The sequence below is a fragment of the Echiichthys vipera genome (genome assembly GCF_963691815.1).
Source record: "Echiichthys vipera genome assembly, chromosome: 14".
Taxonomy (NCBI): domain Eukaryota; kingdom Metazoa; phylum Chordata; class Actinopteri; order Perciformes; family Trachinidae; genus Echiichthys; species Echiichthys vipera.
The window spans coordinates 1001512-1019223 of NC_139839.1; the positions used below are offsets into that span (position 1 = coordinate 1001512).

The 17712-nt window shown below is 43.1% G+C and overlaps 2 protein-coding genes across 3 annotated transcripts in view; one reads left to right on the forward strand and one right to left on the reverse strand.

Annotated features, from left to right (window-relative positions):
- zw10 (zw10 kinetochore protein) overlaps positions 1-6871 on the reverse strand; it is a 7106-nt gene extending 235 nt beyond the window's left edge. Inside the window, exons 1-16 of the mRNA XM_083926636.1 lie at positions 6697-6871; positions 5724-5858; positions 5506-5607; positions 5172-5249; positions 4797-4956; positions 4471-4623; positions 3687-3884; positions 3466-3602; positions 3193-3375; positions 2864-3081; positions 2411-2482; positions 2162-2331; positions 1885-2015; positions 1627-1758; positions 495-697; positions 1-410 (exon numbers count right to left, since the gene is read on the reverse strand). The exon at positions 1-410 is cut by the window's left edge and continues 235 nt beyond it. Of these exons, the coding sequence (XP_083782762.1) occupies positions 290-410; positions 495-697; positions 1627-1758; positions 1885-2015; positions 2162-2331; positions 2411-2482; positions 2864-3081; positions 3193-3375; positions 3466-3602; positions 3687-3884; positions 4471-4623; positions 4797-4956; positions 5172-5249; positions 5506-5607; positions 5724-5858; positions 6697-6801 (2298 nt within the window). The 5' untranslated portion in view covers positions 6802-6871 and the 3' untranslated portion in view covers positions 1-289. The remainder of the gene's footprint in view (positions 411-494; positions 698-1626; positions 1759-1884; positions 2016-2161; positions 2332-2410; positions 2483-2863; positions 3082-3192; positions 3376-3465; positions 3603-3686; positions 3885-4470; positions 4624-4796; positions 4957-5171; positions 5250-5505; positions 5608-5723; positions 5859-6696) is intronic.
- Positions 6872-8885: 2014 nt separating this feature from the next.
- On the forward strand, positions 8886-16773 carry mks1 (MKS transition zone complex subunit 1). 2 transcript variants are annotated; one of them, XM_083927330.1, is made up of 18 exons: positions 8886-9067; positions 10473-10594; positions 10988-11040; positions 11140-11307; positions 11954-12054; positions 12132-12260; positions 12528-12632; positions 12745-12853; positions 12977-13033; positions 13193-13235; positions 13322-13384; positions 13869-13939; positions 14014-14083; positions 14208-14315; positions 14424-14557; positions 14971-15053; positions 15223-15320; positions 16309-16773. In XM_083927330.1, the coding sequence occupies exons 1-18, from the start codon at positions 8991-8993 to the stop codon at positions 16410-16412; spliced, it is 1695 nt and encodes a 564-aa protein (XP_083783456.1). In that variant the 5' UTR covers positions 8886-8990; the 3' UTR covers positions 16413-16773. The 2 variants fall into 2 exon arrangements, with proteins under 2 accessions (XP_083783456.1, XP_083783457.1); XM_083927331.1 differs by having other exon boundaries at positions 11957-12054.
- Positions 16774-17712: the final 939 nt, after the last annotated feature.

The following is a 17712-nucleotide window of genomic DNA, read 5'->3' on the forward strand; positions in this document are numbered from 1 at the left end:
GCTATATGACCGAGGCTGCTGATGTAAAGAAGCCTCCGTTTAATCTCTGCAGGACTAATTGCAGTCTGAAGGAACATCTCCCACGCTTGATTACAACCAGCTTATACCCCCAGCGACAGCACCTCGACCTCCATCAGACAGGGAAACTACGTCGGTGTCTGTTTGAGCTACACACGTGTAAATGCACAAATTCAACGCAACACAAAACAATGGAAATGAATAAAGGCGTGGATCATATTTTCCTCAGAGGAAAAAGTGCTGTAGTATCTTTCCTCTTTGCTCCGAGTGTTTATTTGATTTTGGTCAGAGCCGCAGCTCTCCTCTCTGTGTTCTGAAACAAGGCTCGGATCAGATTCTTCACCTCCGAACCGGAGAACTCCGACGCCAACGGACCTTTTCCATCGGCCCACCTGCGAGAGGAACCACAGGACAATCAGCCGGGCACCAAGCAGCAATTATTCTGTCGATACTTCAATGTGTTTCCTTCTTCTTACCTGTCCACGATCTCCTGCAGGTTGGCCCGCAGCACGATGACCAGCTCCTTAAAGGTGCTCCACTTCCTCACGTAGAGAGGCACTTCCTCCTGATACTTCCTGTTCTTCTTTTCCTCGGCCAGGGGGATGAAGACCAGCGGACCTTCCTCGATGATGGTTTGGCAGAGAGTGTGGAGGTGCTCCCCATCCTCAGAGGAAATATCCTGCAGACAGTTCAAGTGAGAGATAAAAGCCTTCGTCACCATGTCTTATCAGGATGTTATGACTTTGTTGTGTTTGAACGTAACAAATTTGGGACTGAACCTAAAACAAAACCAGCTTTCAGAACAAACAACTGCTGCAGGAGTTAGTGCTGTGGAAATGGAAATGCCATTACAGCACCTAGGCCTGTTTAGACGAAGACGATGCATTCTCACTTTTTGTTCTGCGTTTAGCCGGGTGACCTTGGGGGGAAATCTGCGCGCATACGGTGACGCAAAAGTGTGTGAAATTCAATGTAGTATCCACGTCAGGTGGCCATGGGTTGCTGTGAAGCACCGCCACACAACACCACCCAGAGCTGGTGCATGTGTAGAAACTTCCTCCTCCTTCTCTCCCTAACAGCGGAGAAGCAGGACGCCGCACAGCGTGACAGGGATCTGCAGCACGGTCTGCAGCCTCCCACTGCCTCGGCTCCCGACAGGACATTTGAATGTCTGCCTGATGGAAATAGTCAGACATGTTTGTTGTTGTTTACCTGTACTCTGCACATGGATGTTATGTAAACATGTGAGCAGATCAAAGCACACTTTAGTGTTTTTACCCCTTCACATGGAAACACAACAGTGGAGTGTTAAGATTTCCACTCTGGAGGGGGGCTTCCCTCCTCTTGTGTTTGCCGTCGCCGTCTAAACGAGAGGCACATCTGATCAAATATTTTGCCGTTTCCACCCGGGAGCCTTGTCGTGTAAACAGGGCCCTAGTCTAATGCTCTCAAGCAGCTGAAGCTTTTCAAGGGTTTGATAATCATCAGACTCCCGTGTGTTAGAGGGAGGGAGAAACCTAACACATGCAGGACAGTAGCTCTCCAGGAGCAGGACAGGACACCTCTGCTGTAGAGAGACTGCATATCTTTTTTTAAAGAAGCACAAACCTCGAGCATCATGATTTTGGCAATGACTTCTGTGATGGCTGTGTTGAGGAGGTTGCCCACGGCTTTACAATAGATGCTGACTGGAAGGACATCCTGCCACACTGTGCCCAACTGCTTCAACTGATGGATGACCTGCAGGCAAGCAAACAGATGATCAGCAGTGCATGAATGAAAGAAAAGTTGCAAAGCAGCCACACAAATTAAAGAGCTCAATCACAATTTTTACTACACGTTATTTTCAAGGCCCTTTCCTCTCACCTGTCTTACTGCTTTGCTGGCTGCAATGTAATTGTCTTCATCGTCCAGGTTGCAGAAATTGTGAGCGGTGGAAAGTCTCTCCAACAGCTCAGCCCTCTGGACGTTCATCTGGGCCAAGAAGCACTGAGCACCTGGAGGGAAATGACACACCGATGTTGATATTTCATGTGTGGAAGTGGACATTTTGGCCTGATGGTGTTCCCCAAAACAAATGGAGGATTAGTATATATGTGGCCTCTGAATGTTTAAGGACAGGAGTAGTGTGTTGATGAGTTACCTAGTTTCCTGAATCCTGGCACCATGTCAACAAAAGTTGCCACGCCCTCGCTGAGCGGCTGCGGCAGGTGAGCTCTGAAATGGTGGCCCAGGGTGAGCAGGTGGTGGGCCAGGTACATGCAGTTGTTGTGCTGAATGGCGGCCAGGTGAGGGAACTTAAGGAGGTTCTCCCTGGATGGGGTAGCAGAGGAAACTTGTTTACACCTTGTGGGAAAACGTGTTGGTGTTGATCTGCTCTGAACATCCTTACTTGTGGTACGTCGGGACGACATCGTAGAACAGCTGGAAGATGTTTCTCACAGTGAAGAAGAGTTGTAAACCACTGAAACGCACAACAACAGGAACAGGGATTATGTTTTACAACACTTCATCACCAATGATGTTCTGACAGGCCTCCACCCTCCCTGCCTGGTAGCCTTAAATACATACTGTGATACATTATGGGAACTGCAAGATCCAGTGAAGCAAAGTCTAGTCTAGTCTAAATGTCAGGATATTTTTGCCTCTATTGCTTTTTTTTGGACCATTTCCTCCTTGTTTTGAGTGTGATAATGGTCCTTTAAATGCATTTATTGTCAACACACAGGACACTGAACAACGTCAGAGCAGGGAAAATAGAAACATCTTAAAGTATGTAGATGTAGATGTTTTTATGAGTAGGCTGCAGGACAATGAGACCAGCTGTGCTCCAACGGTAACATACCATTGTGTGGAGCTTCCAACGGCTTCACACAGGGTGTTGAGTGCCAGCTCCATCAGCTGCTGCACCGACTCGCTGATGCGACACGCTGGCAGAGACAGACTCCACGCAGACAGCTGCTTTGCGTTCTCTATAGTCACATCCGCGGTCTCTTGCTTCACCTTCAGCTCAGAAGCTGGAGCGGGCAGCTTGGGAAGACGCAGCTTGTAGTCCGGTGTGATCTAACAGTTGTGGGGAAAAAAGTGGAAGAGAGTAATAAGACAAAGAAAAAGCATCTGGAGGTTTTGGGGAAATTGTGGTGCGATCTAATACAACACAATCATGACACATACTTTGATGGTGTTGTGCATCTTGGAGGTCATGAGTTTGCGGGCCGCCACGATGACATCTTTGCACTTCTTGCTGGCAAAGTGACAGTTGACATCTCTGGCATATTTGAGCAGGTCCGTGGAATCGCCCCGCAGATACTCCATCTCCTTCACAGACTTCTCAAACTCCTCAGTTTCCTTGATCACCTTGAGCACGTCCAACAAAAAACATATTCAGGTAAAAATGTCATTCTGTATGTGTCATTAAAACGGTACAAACTGCTGTTGGGTCCATACAGTGTTGTATTTGTCCAGCTGGCTGCTGTTGGTGGGGATGGAGTAGAGCAGACACTCGTGGATGATGCACTGGGACATTTCCTCCCAAATTAGCTCCCCCAAGATGGCCGAGAGCTTTTTATCTCCGATGGACACATCTGAAAAACAAAAGGAACAAGTAAAACACTAAGCAAGTTTGAAGCATGATATATCATTTCTACAGGGGCCCAGCTGCACTGTACCTAGCAGGTGAGAGTGCAGAGTCCGGAGCACCAGGAGCAGTTTGCTGTAGACCTGTGAAGGAGTGGATCTCTCCTCATGGCTCTCCTCCAAACACTGTAAGGCCAGTATGGTCCCCTCCTCCTGCTGCTCCATTACCCTCACAGACAGTGAAGGGTACATCACCAACGGCTTCAACATGGTCTTCAGCAGCACCTGACCTGAACAACAGAAACCAGCGCTGAGCAGGTTCTCACCTTTCGGTACAACTTGCTTTACAGCTTGAACGATAAGCTACGGTGGAAGCTATTATCTTAACGTCAGTATCAATGCACACATCAATCGAAACTACAAAGATATGCTGAGGATCTGTGTCCACCAGAGGTACTGATTAGTTACAGCTCTCAGTTGTGAAATGTGGTGCTCAATCAAGGTCCGGATGAGGCACGGGACAATGTAGAAATGTTATGTCACCATTATCCTGACCAAAACAATTCATGCGATTCATGAAATTATCCCAATAATAATCAAAACATACTTATAACTCCCAAAATAATATTAAAACTTAGTGGAAAAACAATCCACCTCAGCAACCGATTAATAAAGTTATAGTATAGTATGTCATAAAAAATCTCTTTGTGGATGGCTTGACGACTTTAGACGCCATGTTTAACAATAACAACTTACGGATGCTCTCAGAACAGATGTTGATCACAGTTCTTTAAAACACGTGGTACAAATACTAAATTAAGTGAAATAAAGTGTCTGGGAAGTATGCAAACAGTGAGCAGTGTTGCGTGCTCTTACTGAACAGCTTGATCTTGTGCTGAAGGTCTCCCTGGATGGCCAGAGCTTGCAGGACGCAGCGCAGCAGAGCCGGAGGTTTGGCTTCACCGTCCTTACAGCATGCGTGGCTCAGGCTCAGCTCCACCTTCAGGAAGGACTTTAGATCTGCAGGCTCTGGTGGTACAAGTCAAACAGGCACTACTGATGCCTTGTGCTCAGATAGGTTTGCTGTCATGTTTTATAAATATGCAAAACAAGAAACGCTAACAAGCAAAAGACTAGTGTGGGATCTATTTCTTTGGCATCCCATTTTACCACATCTGACACACATTAAAGAAAAGTCTTACCCTTTGAGGACGGTAATCTCCAGATGACGAGGCGCTTCCATTCATCTCCCAGGTGGTAAATTAAGTTTTCTCTCTGCACTGTCAACTCAGAGCTGAGGGCGCTGAGCAGCGGCAGCTGAGAAGTCTTCCAGTCCTTCAGTGAATCCACACTAACCCTCGCCTGGGAACAAAAAATCAGTCTGTCAGCACGTTAACACACAGGTTATAGCAAGTCAATTTTATTTATATAGTCCAATATCAAGAATCGTACATAGAGAAGGATCTAAATCAGTTTGTTGACTGTGTTGTGGAGTCAGTTTTGCATTAATTGCCCAGCCGCCCTAGTTCAGAGTGGAGTTAAGGTCGTGTGGACATGATGTAAACAGCAGCGTTTACCTTTTCTAGCTGTTTGGCCGCATCAACATATTTCTTGTCCAGTAAAGCTTTGTTGAACTCCTCCATTGCACTGTGAAACTGCGTCACACAGAAGATATGACAGAAACATTCAAACATGGATTATGGATGCTGCTGTGTCCTTTATTTGAATGTATGGATAACACAAAGCCCTATCAGGACAATGCATGCAAGAACAAATTATGAGCTCGTTAAAGAAAGAAGTAAATCAAAAGAAATAGCCTTTGCAGCCACGTGGAAACTCCCTGGCACTTTTCATTTGTGACCACATTTTACGTTATATTATTTACCTCACAAATTGCCATGCGAGCTGTACCTGTTTCAGGTGTCCGAGCATTGTTATGATGATAGTATTTTTCTCCAGCTGCTGCTTCAGCTTTGCATACTCAGCCACCGCCACGTGGATATTCTGCTGCACCTGTGTCAACATACACAAACACCAACGTTTAAGGTAGAGCTGAAGCCCGTCTGTTCTGCACTTTCAGGGGACCCGGCTTAAGTATTTATTTAATTTATAAACTGTTTCACACGTACCTCGCTCTCGATGCAGTTTTTAAGGGCTTCCATTTCTTTGGAGACCTCGTCGACCTGCACCATTAGCTCCTCGGAGCCTTGCAGACTCGGGAGGAAGTCACTATAGCGCTTGTTTATCATGTCACATACTTCTTCCTGGGAAATAAACATGAAGAAAACGGACGTAATAGAGAAGTTGTCATTTTGATTTAATTTAAACAGACTCATTTAACGGTTACATTCGTATCAACTCACAAAAAGCAGCTGTAGGTAAATGTAGAAATAAATGTAAAGCATTTCTTTAGAAAATGTATTTATAATTTATTAATGCATATATTTATTTATGCATTCCTGTATTTCTTCATGTATGCACTTATTTATTTATTCCTGTATTATCTATACATATATTCATGCATTTATATATTTGTTCCTATATTTCTTTCTTTATTTATACATTTATTTATTTCTGTATTTATACATATATTTATTTATTACTGCATGTATCTATACATATATTTATTCATGCATTTCTTTATTGCTGTATATCTTTATACATATATTTATTTATTTGCTCATTTATTTATGCATTCCTGTGTTTCTCTCTTTCTTTATTCCTGTATTTATTAATTTACTTATTGTTACTTAAGTCATATTTAGTCCTTCATACAGTGCAGTAAAAAGTACCGTTATAAATATTAAGTGGCATGTGTCTAAAGTGTTTATAGAGCCACGTAGTCAGATGTCCCTGCACACACAGCTAAGCTAACTCATGCTATAACGAGCATTCACTCAATAAGCCTAGCTGGATAGTCTTCTGTGTTAACTGATAATAAATAATAACTGCCTGTTATTTCAGGAAGCATCGTGAAAATGTAGCTAGGGTCAGTCAAAGAAGTGTCGTGTCTGTAACAGAAGTGATGGCGCTAACTGCTAACGCTGCTTCAAACTTTACTTAGCTCCGATGCTAATGCTAACGCTAATGCAACAGGTTTACCTTCGTATCTTCCACCTTCCGCGACATTCTGCTGATTTTACCGGACAGGTCCTCTTTCTCCAGTTTCCCAGAGCTGGCGAGCACCTCGGTCACAAAGGACGCCATGCTGTACGGCAGCAACACCGTTATAATGTTTCAGAAACTTAGTGTGACAGCTCAGCACCACAACCATACCACAACCATACCACAACAACCCAGGACCCGCCGAGTGATCTGATTGGTCCGCCGCCCCGTGTTCTTCTTCGCTGGTTTATGGCGGATCGCAAACTAACGTGTTAGGTGCAAAGCGCCCCCCCGCGGTACCGAAGGGTGTAACACTAAGCCTCAAGTACACTTCAGGTTACAGTCTGAGATTATTAGAAACAACAACAACAACAACAACAACAACAACGACAACAACAACAGCATCTCATCTCATCTTCAGCCTCTTATCCGGGGTTGGGTCGGGGGGGCAGCAGCTTTAGCAGGGGACCCCAAACTTCCCTTTCCCGGGCCACATTAACCAGCTCTAACTGGGGGATCCTGAGGCGTTCCCAGGCCAGTGTGGAGATCTAATCCCTCCACCTGGTCCTGGGTGAGGGGCTTGTGCTCCGGGTCTGCAGCTGGATGCTACTCGAAAAGATAAGAGAAATAAGATCTAATATACGCGGTGCCCGGGCGAGAGGTCCCCGGTTCGAAACCGGGCGGAAACGCACTTTTAATTTTTCAGCAAACTTATTATCATGATTATTGTCAGAATCATAATCAGAAAACCTTTAATGTCCCGCAGACGGGGGAATTATTTTGTCACAGCAGCACCAGAATATGACAAAATAATATAAAAAATAGCAAAAATAAACAATAAAGTTAAATTTAAAAAGGGAAGAAATAGACATATGTACATATTCACATGATATAGTGCAGTTGTTCTCATTTTGTTTGTTTGTAAAAAAAAAAGTGATATGGAGTGAATAAATATGATTAAATAAGTCCAAATAGTGCAAAAAGCAGAAGTGACCTTGGTACAGGCATGTTGCACAGTGCAGGGTACAGGACGAGGTCAGTAGTCTATTGGGAGCAGTGCTGACTGTAAAGTCTGACAGCAGCAGGAAGGAAGGACCTGCAGTACCTCCCCTTCCCACACTTAGGGTGTATCAGTCTGTCATCTACAGTTTACAGTTATTAAAGCTCTGTGTCAATATATTTTACTTGATATAAGAATATATGAGCTTCGTCCCTTGATCCATCCACTCAAAGTGCTTGTACTCAACATGTTTTTCTTTAATGTGGACAGTAAAGTTGCTTTATGCTTCTGTATTGTAAGTGAACAGTAGCGTCAGACGGTACGGACAAAATGCCCCAGTGTTTCACGTACTGTATGAATAAAACTTAAATATATTCCGTTTGGCACAACAATAACATCCCATCTTACATGAAGCTTATAAAATATACTTAACGTTAGACACTGTATCAAGGTTATTTACCCATTCAAAATGTAACAATATACTGAGTTACCTCCCTTTGTGAAGCGGAAAACTCAGAGTTTCCCTCATTTCAGGGTTAACAGACTTAGAGTTTTCACTAAACCTGCTTTGTGAAACGGGCCCCTCATCTTCAACCGCTTATCCGGGGTCGGGTCACGGGGGCAGCAGCTACAGCACGGGACCCCAAACTTCCCTTTCCCGGGCCACATTAACCAGCTCCTCCCAGCCCATAATAATAATAATAATAATAATAATAATAATAATAATAATAATAATAATAATAATAATACAAAAATATATATTTAATGATCTAACCCCGAATCTATTCGCTGCTGCTTTTCAGCAAACAGAATAATATATTACACTTCCTGTGCTGCACTGTAACTCCCATTACATGTCTTAAAAATGATTACACATTATTAACAATTAATGTGTTCAATGACCTTTTACTTCTATTACACAAATGTCATTTTAACACTTTTCTTATAATTGTAATAATTTTACTTGAATGTATTTTTATATGTGTTTTTTAATGTTTTCTAAATGTCATTGTTTATGCTTTTCATGTTTTATGTAAAGCGCTTTGAATGACCTTGTTGTTGAACTGCTCTTGTTACTCCAGTCTGGTAGGTGGCGGTGAATCTCGCGTGAACTGGTTTGCGAACCGCCAAAAAATCTACCCACGAAGAAGAAGAGGACTTACCGCATCGCTATGGCAACGACAACTATCCGTTCACCATGGAAGCTAGTTAGCTTCTCTTAGTAGCTGTTATTTAACAACATTATAACCGTTTCTTCGCTACTTAGCTTGCCTGCTAGCATTTTCATTTAATGGCAGACGGTTGGAACACAGATACCGGAGAAGCCGTTTATAGATCCAGAGATGCGGTTAAAAACCTGAGAATAAGGTAAGAAGAAGCTAATGGTGACGTTAGCATTAGCTTAGGTACAAAACTCCAATGTGCTAACATCAGTCAGAAGGTGTTGGGAGGATTTACAGTGTTGGTTCAGTGTGTCAGCATTTTACTCAAACAAAACACACAACAAATGACTAACGTGATAACACCAAAACATCACTGACTCGTGCTGTTTTTGATTTTGCTGGTGTACCTTTACTTAACGATGTAAATGTAATACTTTAGTATTGTGGTATAGTTATCCTGCTGTCACCTAAATAAAATAGACCTCTTCCCCCTCCACTGGTTGAGTCTGCACACCTCGTAGTACTTGTTGGGCAGCAGTTGACATACAAAGTGGGAAAGAGTGCCAATATTAAGAGTGGTAATACAAAAATTTAAACAATATGAGGTGAAAAAACATAATTTACACAATGCCAGTAATGTAAGCAGGTTGTAAATAGGTGCAATTCAAAAAGTAAACATTTAACAGCTATTACACTTTCTACCATTCATATCACTCTGGTATATTCAATTCCATAACTCGTTAGTCATATTCACATTACTATAGATATTATTATAGTTATTGTTACTTTTTGGTTGCTTGCATCTCTGTCTCTCTCTCTCTCTCTCTCTCTCTCTCTCTCTCTCTCTCTCTCTCTCTCTCTCTCTCTCTCTCTCTCTGTCTCTCTCTCTCTCTCTCTCTCTCTCTCTCTCTGTCTCGCTCTATCCCCCCCCCCCCCCCCATACCAACCTGTCAAGACGGATGACCCTGTCCATAGAGCTTGGTCTCTTTGTCGTTCCTGCCTGTTAAAAGGAAGGTTTTCCTTGCCACTGTGTGCATAAGATTGTTGGATAAATACTGTATATTATTGTTATTATTATTGATATTATCATTATAGATGTTTTTGATTGCTCATGGAGGAATTGTTGGGTCTCTGTAAATCATAAATAAGTCAGAGTGTGGTCTAGTGATAGACTGATACATCAGCCGGCCGATATTTGCGTTTTTCTACGTGTATCGTAGCGGCAGATGCGGGCTGGGCAGACAGGCGTCCACAGGCAGCTCTGTGTTGCTGGAGACGGCTTTTTTAAGTGCAATAGTTGTTCCTTTTTTAAAATTGAGACTCGTAACATTTGTTGTCATCATTGTGTGATTTTTATGATGTAAATTGAGGGAGAAAAGTCGTATCGGCTCCAAATATCGGCTCAAGAAAATCGTAAGTCCGAATTGGTCATCGGCTAAGGCTGATGAAAAAAACGGTAATCGCCGTTGCATCGATGATGCAATCCCAAAAAGAACTGAAAGGAAGCTGGTGCCACTTCAGCTCCCCATGTCTCTGTTGACTGCTGTCCCCCAGGCTCAAGCTTGGGACACCTTATTTCCCCATTTATCTCTTTCTTTCTCCCACTTTAGGGTGCGTATAGAGAGGGTGTCCTCCACAGCAGCCCTCTCCCAGCACCTCCAGCAGCAAGTTCTGTCCCAGCAAGACAGAGGAGCCATTGAACTGCAAACTCTCACCTCACATGGCCAAACAGGTAGAACTATTTCTACTGTTAGGGAGAAGGACTGATGGTGACTGACAGTTTTCACGGGTCCATACTAACAGGTTGTCTCGTCTCTTGTACTGTACTCATGTTAAACTTGTCAGGACCTTTATGATTTAATCGTCAGCCGAGCATTTGCTGGCATCTAACAGCAAGTGCACTTCAATTTAGGATAAGATGTGCATCTTATTAAAAACACGGTATATCTTGACTTTTGCAAACTAACTTTGTTGCTTCAGTCCACAGAAACATATGCCATCACACACCAGGATGGGTACAGGAATCTAACAAACATTAACTTGCATCTAATCATGCGTACATGTTTTAGGGTGGATGTTTCCCTCAAGGCATATTTGAATAACTTGACTGGTACTCTGTCGCCAGGTGATAACGAGGAGGAGCTGGTGGTGGGCTGGCAGGAGAAACTCTTCAGTCAGGTAGGACTTTTCCCAACCCACAGCAAATTATAATGATTAACTTCACATAGCTCACAACCCCGCCTGCTCACCGTCATTCCTCTCTGCCTGTGGTCCCAGTATGAGATGGAGCTGTACCAGAGCGAGGCTGCGTGTCAGGACCCTCTGGACCGTCAGTACCACGCTGAAGTCAAGGCCCTGAACAAGGCTAAGGGCCGACGTAACCACAGGATCTTCACATACACTGATCATGACCGCTACACCAGCTGTCTTCCATTCCATCAAATGGTAGTTGTAATGTTACAGTTTTGTAATAAGAGTCATTAGAAACAAAGTGAATGAGTCAGTTTATTGCAAGTTCTTGTATTTTTGTGTGTTCTTTATTTATTTACCTTAGTGTCATTGTTGCTCAGGTACCTTCAAATTCAAATCTTCTTAAGACATGTGTTCAAATAATACACAATAACAGCAGATTTAGATGGATTTAGGTTTACAAAGAGCTAATGTATTCAACACGGAGTGTGACAAACAGCATTGGATTTGATTCTGTTGGGTGTTGTTGCATTTAAGTCAGATGCTTTATATTTGTGATAACATATTTTATATTAAGTTTACCTTGTTTGACACCTACAACGCATCAGCGCTTGGACAGTTTTTTACCCTCAGGCGTTAGATAACTGAACAGAGAGGCGCTTTAAATAACTCACAGTGATTTATTATTGCTGTCTTTTATTTATTTATTGTTTATATATCATTTTAAGGACTGAGTGAACCAGGTGCATTTCTTTGCATTTGAATGTACAATTGTTCTTTTTAATGTATCTGACAATAACTAAAACTCCTACACTGTCAGTGCAGGGGCATTATTTCATTATTGTCTGTAACTGTGTTTGTAAGTCGCTCGTTGTTGCTGTTGTTGTTTTTATCCTGAAAGCAGCACTCTACTGAGTTACTGACCACAACCAAATCCAGCCCCACATTTCTGGCTGAACGGATGGCCAGCGTGAGACACAGACGGCAGGACAGACGCACCATGTGGGTGAAGAATCGGCTCACTTTCATCCAACTGATGAACCCGTGACTTGTTTAATGTTTCCAAATGTATTTTGCAGGGACAGTAATATTCCAAAGTCAAAGATTGTCAACTGGGAGCCCACAGAGGAGTTTGTGAAGAGCAGTCATGTGGTGAATAATGTCATGCAGACCATGCACATCATGGGAGACCTGGCCCCCCCTGGAAGGTAAGACCCCATTTCTGTCCAGTTCACTCTTTATTGTTCCATGTGGAGGTTTTGATTTGCAGACTCCTTCATGAGATCAGTTTCCCCCTGATATTAACCTGCGATCTCTATAGCTCTCGATAACTTGATTCTTTAGGAAACTAGTCTTGCCACCCAGAAGTGAAGGAACCATTTGTTATTAGTGTGTTTACTTAAATTAAAATCTATCTTTGGGTGTCGTGTGGCTCAGTTGCGGCTTTCTCTCTTTCTTGCTTCTTGCTTTCCCAGGCTGGGCCAGAAAGAGAATGAATATTTGCTGGTAACCATAAAAACAGACGGCAGTGGAACAGTCGTTGTAAAACCTGACTTCAACAAAGGCAAAGAGCCGTACAGGCAAGTTCAGGAGACCGTTTGTGGCTCCAGTATTGACGGATGGCATATTAGTTAAAGCTGCACTTGTATTTGTAGCCACATTCAACAAACGCAAAGTCTGGTTGTTGTGCAGGATAGTAACAGCGGGGGAGAAGAGAGAAGTGTGGCGTCTCACCCTGGAGAATGTCTGCACAGCCATGCAGCCGGAGGAACAGGAGCGGGAGCAGAACATGTACAGTGATGTGAGTTCATCTCCATCATGTTTCCTTCAGGACCAGGATCTATTCACAATTGAAGAGGAAAGCTTTTAATGTTCGTGAAACATGTCTTATGATATGGACACATCCACTCTCCTCTCTCTCCAGCTGTACGTACGGCACAAGGAGTACCTCAGTAGCCTTGTTGGACAGGACTTTGAAATGGTAAGTCATTTAACAAACTATTATTGCAGATTAATTTGATCTCAGAGTGGCCTTTTATATATTTTGTTGCGATCTTTATGGCCTTTTGATGTCTTCTGTCCATAACTTTTAACACTGGAACAACTACACATTTGCACTTAGTATGTGTCTCTCCTTTAGCCTCCTTTAGGTGTTCTGCGTTACCTGATGAATGGAGAGATCGGTGAGTAGCAAAGCTGTGGTCATTACTGATGTAGATATTTCTAAAATCCTTGGCATTTAAATCTCCTTCCTCTTCTCCGTACCCAGTCTCAGCCAAAGGATTTGAGTATGATAACTTATACATCCACTTCTTCATGGAGCTGCCCAACAGTAAGTCACATACAGTATGACACTATTTACATTGTGATACTTAGTTGTTGTTGAGACGAGGCCGAAATGTGTTTCCTCAGGAGGGGGTCTGGAGTCTCCCTTAGAGAGAGGGGGAGAAGTTCAGCATCCGTGAGGAACTCGGAGTAGAGCCGCTGCTCCTTTGCGTTGAAAGGAGCCAGTTGAGGTGGTTCAGGATCATCTAGTAAGGATGAACCCTGGGCGCCTCCCTAGGGAGGTGTTCCAGGCACGTCCAGCTGGGAGGAGGCCTCGGGGAAGACCCAGGACCAGGTGGAGAGATTAGATCTCCACACTGGCCTGGGAACGCCTCAGGATCCCCCAGTTAGAGCTGGTTAATGTGGCCTGGGAAAGGGAAGTTTGGGGTCCCCTGCTAAAGCTGCTGCCCCCGCGACCCGAACCCGGATAAGAGGCTGAAGATGAGTGATGAGTTAGTGACTTCAACTTGTATTATTCTTGTTTGTTTAAGGTTGGTCCAGCCTGCCGTTTCAGTCTCTCTCAGGGGTGACACAGACCTGCCGGGCTAAAACATTAGGGAAGGTGTGTATAATACACTAATATACTAGACTGGTGAACGGCTTCAGAGATTTGTTAAACCTTCTCCCTGCCAACAGGAAAATGTCGCTTTCTTCAGTCACCCATTCAGCTTTGAGGCTTTCTACATGAGTGAGAAAGAGAGTGAGGGTGAGTATCAGCCGTGGAATATTGTGTTCAAAACATTTGTTTCATGCATTAGTTAGCTGGAGTGATCCCGTTCATTTTAACGATACACTGATCCAATGAATTCTCTCTCTCTCTCTTATTTCAGAGTCAACCCCCCAGTGGCCAGTGATCTACTTCAAGGTTCTTTCTCTGGACTCCTGGCAGCGCTATCGAACCGAAGGCTACGGATATCTGCTTTTTCCTGCCATGCCTGGTATGCCGTGTACACCTTAAAGTTGTTGGACTGAAATAAGGGCGCCATCGAACAGTCCCCAGTCTTATTTTAATGTCTTGTATGTGTGTGTATTTTTTTGCGTGTCAGGTAAACATTCAATTACATGCCACACGTGGAGGCCCCTTCAGACGGGGACAGTCTCCGCACTGAGGCGCTTCTTTATTGGAGGCTCTCCAGAGCTGGAAGACCACAGCTACGTCAGAATACCCGGGACCTTCAAGGTACTGTGGGCTGAAACCTCTGAGGACGCTCTCTGTGCTGTTTTCTCGTGGCTGAGAAAGAGCGGAGTTTCTGAGTTTCGTTTTTTACTTTTTATGTGTCTGGAGGAGGACTTTAGTTACACCGTGTATACTGTCTTTGTAAAAATACCTTTTCTTATCACAGCATCTCTTTAAATAGCATTTAAATGTACCCTGTAAAGTTTTCTTCTACATAAACAAAGCTCTGGTTACATTCAGCTTCTGTCACACGGACACATTGGTGTGTTTTGGTGCACGCTTCCCTCCTGATACATGTGCAACGCCACATTTTGCAAATATTTTTGTACGTGCATTGTTTATGCCTGTGTTCGTACTATTTTAATAAAGATACTGAACAGTTTGTTTTATTTTTATACTTCCATAAATGGCTGCAGGGAGAGAGGCTGAGTCGCTTTGGCTTTCGTACTGAAACCACAGGAAGTGTAACCTTTAACCTGCACTGCATCCAGCAAGCCAGGTAAGTACACCCTGCATGTGTCAGTATGTGTAGAAATCACTTATGAACCTATAAAGTATTTGTCTGTGTACAAATGATCTGTGAGACATTACATTTACCACACATGTACATGTTTAAATGTCCTGTACAGTCAGTGTGGTTTAGTGTATCCATGTTGTTTATGGTGCAGGGCCTTTGTTGACGCCACCATGTTGAAGAAGAGGAGGCAGACAGTTTTTGACCAGCTGGGAGGATTTAGTCAGCAAGGAGCTGTTTGCACCATCCTGGGTAAAGACACTCACTCACCGATCTGGAGGTTTAAAGACCAGTTTGAAGGCTGAATTGTGTGCAGCTCTTTGGGACGCAAGTTTACTTCTTCCAACACTTAAGCACAAAATATTTAAGATGTAGATCAGCAGAATTTTCTTGAGATAGATAGCTGTATCCTTTAATAATCCTTTACTGGAAATTACAGTGTCACAACAGCTTAAACACAGACATCACACCACACATTTCCTCAGATAACGTCCATACTTAATGAATTAAAGCGTAATTCCAGTTTAAGATCACCCCAGGGTCTTTTTTTGTAAATTCGTTCATCAAATAAGCCATCGAGACAATTTATTTTGGTGTATGAACGATTAACAGAGAAATCCCCAGAGAGTCGCTAACAAGGCTGACAGTGGCCAGCTGTTAGCTAACAGTGATTAGCTCGGGGCAGCACGATGGAGGCATTCAAGCGTCTTTTTTAACCACTAATGCTGCTCCAAATAACACCAAACCTCTGCAGCAGCATGAGAAGAGTCCCTACACATAAAACGAAGCACCAACAACGTAGTGAGTGAACCCAGAGTTTATTAAAAGAGTGTTTTAAAGACTTACCAACTGGCCCAGGTACCAGCTCCTCTCATAGTAAAGTCTATTCAAGTTGCTTATTAAAGTCAATCCCAAAGGAAGGAGCCCATTGGTGCTTTGTTTCCTATGTAGGGACTCTTCTCATGCTGCTGCAGAGGTTTGCTTTTATTCTCAGAAGTGTTAGTGGTTAAAAAAGACGTTTTAATGCCTTCACCGTGCTGCCCCGAGCTAATCACTGTTAGCCACGTCCGTCTGTTAGCGACTCTACTGGATTTCTCCGTTAATCGCTCATACATTGCTATATGCTTTAAAATACAATAAATGGAAACTAAAAAAGTGTAAAGTTATTTTTGTGCATTGTAAAACCTTTATAGCAGCTGGTATAGAGACTTTCTATTCCTCTCATTTTTCCCCGTGTCAGAGGCTTTCCAGAGGGCCAGGAGAAAGATGCAAGAAGCCCGAGAAAGTCTTCCCAGAGACCTCGTCAACACCACCTCCCAGCTCCAGATCGAATCCTCTGCATAAGCGCAAAGACAGCCAAATGGCTTACAACCTTCTATGTAGAATAGTAGCGACATTACCAGCATTTACTGTTGTTTTCTGATCGATCTATGACGTTCTGCAGCGACCCAGAGAATAGAAAACTGTATTTTATTCCTATTTATTCCACAGCTGACATGTTGGGCGGGTAATAACTGAGTAAATAGGGATTTATGTGGTCATGACTGAGGAGCAAAACCCATATGCCTACTAAGTATGGCATCACCATGCATTGTACTCTTTGTGCAGTCACTGTGAAGGTACATAGTCTCCTTTTCAGAGATATGGACAGTGAGGCTCGAGGAAACGGATGTAACAGAGAATAAAACACTTTTTTTTAGATTTGGATCGAGTATTTTTCCTCTTTTATTTCAAACACTGTATGAGCTGTTATACAAACGTTTTATTTATGATCTATAACCACTGTTTTTGTGTATTTGTTCCCTTGTGACTTACACACTTTTGGTGAAATGTGATACAAAATGATACTTGCACTAAACATTGAGTGTATGCCAAGTTCTCAGTCCTAAGTACATTTACTCAAGTCCTGAACTAAACTCCCATTCTGAGGTACTTGTACATCATTTCATGCTACTTTATATGTTACTGCACTACATTTTGTTACTTTACAGAATCACGGTATAAAGAATATAAACAACTCATAAATTATGATTTCTTATTTATGAATCTACCCGGCAGTAGATTAAGTATTTGACATTATCTCCGTCTTTACCAGGTGCAACATCAAAGTGAAGAATACATCATTATCATATTTTTGTGTGTGCAGAAAACCGCTGAATTTAAAGGTTGAATATGGAGAATGAGCAGAACAACGCCAGCTAGTGACTTAAGATCGTGGTCGCAACAACAAAAAATAATCCCACCACTCGGGTTGCCAGGTTGGTCAGACCCAGCCAAGTAGCCTAAAGGAGACCGGAGTCTGTTTGGGCTGTTATGGCAAATCGCACCATAAAAACAAGTATTAGAGGAGTTTGACTGACAATTACTGTTAGCATTAGCTGCTACAGCTAAGTAAAGATGAACGTTAGCTCACCGATCAAGGAGAAACGTAGCCATTTGGGCGTGCGTTTTAATGCCGTTGTACTCCTTTATCTCCGTCCATGGAGTGAATGCCCGTCTCCGGTCACTCAGCTGCTGGGACAAATAAGCGGCCGCAGGAATGGCAAACTCCATTTCACCCAGAACTAACCTACAGTAGCTGCACCAAACAACAGAAAACCCTGGCAACCATCAACGCTATTGGCTGGTATCATGTAAACAGAAC

Coding starts and splice junctions, on each gene's coding strand:
- mks1 (XM_083927330.1), top strand. CDS start 8,991: ATGGCAGACGGTTGGAACACAGATACCGGAGAAGCCGTTTATAGATCC. Junction 12,055..12,131: donor CGGCAGGACAGACGCACCAT/GTGGGTGAAGAA, acceptor TGTATTTTGCAG/GGACAGTAATATTCCAAAGT. Junction 13,034..13,192: donor TTGGACAGGACTTTGAAATG/GTAAGTCATTTA, acceptor TCTCTCCTTTAG/CCTCCTTTAGGTGTTCTGCG.